This window comes from Dipodomys ordii, unplaced genomic scaffold (genome assembly GCF_000151885.1).
Source record: "Dipodomys ordii isolate 6190 unplaced genomic scaffold, Dord_2.0 Scaffold42, whole genome shotgun sequence".
NCBI lineage: Eukaryota > Metazoa > Chordata > Mammalia > Rodentia > Heteromyidae > Dipodomys > Dipodomys ordii.
This window is the reverse complement of record NW_012267258.1, coordinates 675,897-680,073: the sequence shown is the minus strand read 5'-3', so window position 1 is coordinate 680,073 and position 4,177 is coordinate 675,897. Positions and strand designations below refer to the sequence as shown.

The window sequence follows — 4,177 nt, the reverse complement described above, 5'->3', positions numbered from 1 at the left end:
AGCTTGTCTTGCATGCCTGAGGCCCTGGGTTGGATTTCTCAGCACCACATAAGCAAAACAAACAAAAAAAAAGCCGGAAGTGGTGCTGTGGCCCAAGTGGTAGAATGCTAGCCTTGAGCTGAAGAGCTGAGGGACAGCGCCCAGGCCCAGAGTTCAGGCCCCACGACCCAACCCCAAAAAGAAATTGAACCCAGGGCTTCATGCATGTAAGGCAAGCATTCTACCACTAAGCCACATTCCCAGCCCACTGAGACTTTTATTGCCAATTAACTTCCCCCCCAAAAAAGTGGTAGAGTGCTAGTATTGAGCAAAAAGGCTCAAGGAGAGTGGTCAGGCCTTGAGTTCAAGCCTCAAGACTGATACACATGTGCACACACACACAAATATAATCTGGGGACTGATAGATGATGGTGAAGTAGATACATGGTCTCATGAGACAAACACCAGAATTCAGCTGTCTCCACACCCTGCCCTCCACCCAATGGGAGGTGTGATCCTAGCTTTACTCCACCAGGTCAGAGGCAGGCAGGGAACAAGTTAGATGCTAAAATAGGAGACTAAAGAGGAAGTAGGGATTCCCCTTGAACCAAGGATCAGAATTGTAAAATGGGATTGGGGCACATGACTAGAGCCCTGTCAAGGAAACTTGGTTGGAAGGAGAGAGTGTGGTTCTCAGAAGGGCTCCCTGGACATAGTGCTGCATGTCTGTGTTCCTGGATACAAGGGAGGTGTGGGTAGTAGAATCAGGGTCCCAAGCTACCCTGGCAAAAATGAGAGACCCAAGCTGGGCACCACTGGCTTACGCCTGTAATCCTAACTACTCAGAAGGCTGAAACCTGGAAGATCTTGGTTCAAAAAGCCAGCGCAGGCAAGAAAGTCATTGAAACTCCATTTCCAAAATAACCAGCAAAAAGTCTGGCTGACGATATGGCTCAAATGGTAAAGCAACAGCTGTGAACAAGAAACCTATATGAGGATGTAAGGCCCAGAGTTCAAAGCTTGAGTAGGAGAGTGGAGTAAGAAGTAGGAGAAAGAGATGATCTGAAAAATGAAGCTCAAAGTGTTTAGGAGTGTGACAGAGCACTTGCCTAGCAAGTGCAAAGTCCTGAATTTAAACTTCAGCATCACATGGGAAGAGGGAGAGGGACCTCAAGCCTGCTGGTGTCTGGGTAAAAAACACCCTATCCATCTCCAGGCCTGGGAGCTCTAGACCCTAGGACTCTAGGAGGACAGAGCCTTGGGTTTAGATTTCTAGTCCCCTTTCTCTTCACTCCCTCCCCCCACTCCATGCACAGTGTTCATTTGTTCACTCGGCACACATGGGAGCTTTCTGTGCTGCTCATCCTGTGGGGATTTGGGGCTACATGAGACAGCTTGGCCTATCTCAGAGCTCAGAACTGCAAGAGCCTCCAACTGGGAACTCTTCTCATGTGACTGCAGTGCCCAGAGCCCACAGCCATTGGCTGTGCAAGTGAACAACAGAATCCCAGGAGAACTTCCTGCTGAGGGAACAGAAACAGCCACACCCACAATGGACATGCTTGGAAGTCCAAGTATTCTCAGAGCACTCCCCGCATCCTAGGGACCCCAAGAAATCCTCTGGAAACCACACCATCACTTTAATACTGTGTAATACTTTTTTTTAAAATACAGTCTCTTTTTGAGGTAGACAGACCACAACTGCAGAGCATCATCAAACAGGAGATAAATACGTCCATGTACAACACACAGCAAAATGAGGTAGAAATGGTTGCAGCTGGAGGAGAGGATCCCAACCTCAATGTGAGTGGAGGAAGCAGAGGGCCAGCATGCCCTGCCCACAGCCAGTCCCTGGATTCTTTGGTATGCCTCCCACATTGCCAGGACTGGAGCTGCCCTGCCTCCCTGCCCTGTGCCCCTGTGAGGTAGGTGCCATAGACTGGGGGCTATCTTCTTGTGCAAAGCTCCCAAGCCTGGGGAACTAGGGCCTAGCAGAGGAGGCAGTGGGGGCCCTTGGGCTGGGTCCAGTGAGCTCCTACCCACCCTCAGGGCTGCCTGACTCTTGAAGGGACAGTCCGCTTCCCCCCCCCACTCTCCATCCACTCATTCAAACACACACCTGAGAGAAGCTCTTCACGCCCTGCTCTCTGAGGGTCTTTGGCAGCAACACTACTTTGGGGTACCAAGCCCTGCGCTTAACTGGCTGGCTCCAAGGAGAGGCAGCTCCCCCTCAGCACCCTAGAATGACATGTACCCCATCGCTTCCAGGAAAGCCAGGAGGCAGACTGTAGGAACTATAGGAGCCCAAAAGCTGCAGAGGAGGCTGGAGGGGGGGGAGGGAGGGAGGGAGGGAGGGAGAGAGGGAGGTAGGGGTATCCCCCTTTGGGACCAAAGATCAGAGTTACAATACGGGCTCATGGGATCAACAACTGAAGCCCCATCAAGTAAAACTGGTGGAAGAGGAGAAATATGGAGGACAAACTCCAAGCTGGAAATGGGAGCAGGATGCTGAGATGTCAGGGGAAATACCTGTCCATCTCCAGGCCCCAGAGCTCTAGACCCAGACTCCCAGGGAGCAAGGAGGCATACTGCCACAGACCCTCCCCAGAGTCCCAGCAGAGACGGCAGTTGGGGCGAGTAATGGATTTTGTGTACAACCAGGCTTGTGGCCAGACTGCCTTCCCTCCTGAGGAAATCCTTTTAGTCTGTTATTGGGCACCTAAACCAAGGCAGAGGCTAGGTGACTTCTCTGGGAATTTTTTTTTGGGGGGTGGGGGCCTGGCTCGTCTTCCAAGGGGCAGGGAATGGGCAAGGATAACCCAATCCTAGATAACCCTTTACAGGAAACCTGGAGCTGAAAGCTGGGGGGAGGAGCTGAAAGAGAGCAAGACCTAACCCCCTCAAATCCTACCCTTTCCTACTCTTGCCTATACCGCAGGCCCTGGGAAGGAAGCCCTGAGAAATACATTCTGCTTGTGTCCTCGGAACAGCAGGGTGTGTGGGCAGTGGGCCTTCCTCTGCCCGCTCCTGGGTCTCTCTTTCTGGGAGAATCTGCTCCCCTAGGGTGGGGTCAGGGTGCACATGGGAGAGCAGCCAAAGTCTAACATTCTTTCTGAGGTCAGTTTCTTCCTGAGTTGTCAAAATAAAAACAGCAAATTCTACACATCTTACAAAAATAAGAGGCCTAAAATATTAAACAAGCTACATTTCTGGGACTTCCCCTCAAAAAACAAAAAAAAAATACCCTTCTTTGGGTTTTTTTTTCCTTTTCTTTTCTTTGCTTGTCCCCCTCTCCAAGACCCAAGGTTTCAGTTGGGTAAGGGATAAGAGGTGGGTGGGAGACTCTCTACTCCCCCCTCCTCAGCCCCGGGGGCCGTCAGATCCGCCAAAGGACACTGCAATGAATGAGAGGGACAGAAGGCAGGGAGGGGCGTTAGAGCACACGGACGGGGAGTCCCGCCCAGGGACACCAGAGTGAGTTGGAGGCAGACAGAAGCACAGAAGGTGATAGATGGAGAGGTGGGGACAAGAGGGAGGAGCAAAAAGTAGAATGGGGACATTGGTTGGGGAGGGGAATCAATGACAAAGCAACAGGAGCGAATACTAAGCAAATGCAGGCAAGGCGTGGGGAAGGAGGGTGCAGGAAACAAAGGGATGGGGGGCGGGGGTGGGGGGAGACAGCAGCAGTTCCTTAGGCCCCCGGTGTCACCCCTTGCCAGGTCTGCCCCATCCACGGGGCAGAAATGGCAAACTTCCTGTCCACAATAAATAGGAAAAAACCTGAGTACACGGCGCATATGGCATTGATCTGCCCGGCAGAAGCCTTTTCTTTCCCACGGAAAGCAAACCCACCGGCAGAGCCCTCCCGTCCCCCACCCCACATTCATCACTCGTTGGCCAAGAAAACCTCCCCGGACCCCATCCTCCAAGCGGACGCGGTGAGAAGGCAGTACGGGGGGGGGGGGGCTGCCTCGGCCTCCCAGCGCCATCAGTGTCCGGAGCCGTACATCTTGTCCCACTCCACGAACGAGTCTAGCTCCTTGGGAGTGGCCCTCGGGCCCACCTTGGCCAGCGCTGCCTCCAAGTCCTTGTAGGCGAGGGGGCGCTGCAGCCCCGGGAGGCCCGCCCCGGCCGCGGCCTGCTGGCACAGCTGCCCCAGCTCGCCCCCCGAGAAGCCCTGGGTGCCCTGCACGAGGGC

The 4,177-nt window shown here is 53.5% G+C and overlaps 1 protein-coding gene across 1 annotated transcript in view; it reads right to left on the bottom strand.

The window, feature by feature from the left end:
* Positions 1 to 3,926: 3,926 nt before the first annotated feature.
* The window catches only part of Fignl2 (fidgetin-like 2), a 16,986-nt gene continuing 16,735 nt past the window's right edge, over positions 3,927 to 4,177 (bottom strand). The window contains exon 3 of the mRNA XM_013018684.1: positions 3,927 to 4,176. Within this exon, the coding sequence (XP_012874138.1) occupies positions 3,968 to 4,176 (209 nt within the window). The 3' untranslated portion in view covers positions 3,927 to 3,967. The remainder of the gene's footprint in view (position 4,177) is intronic.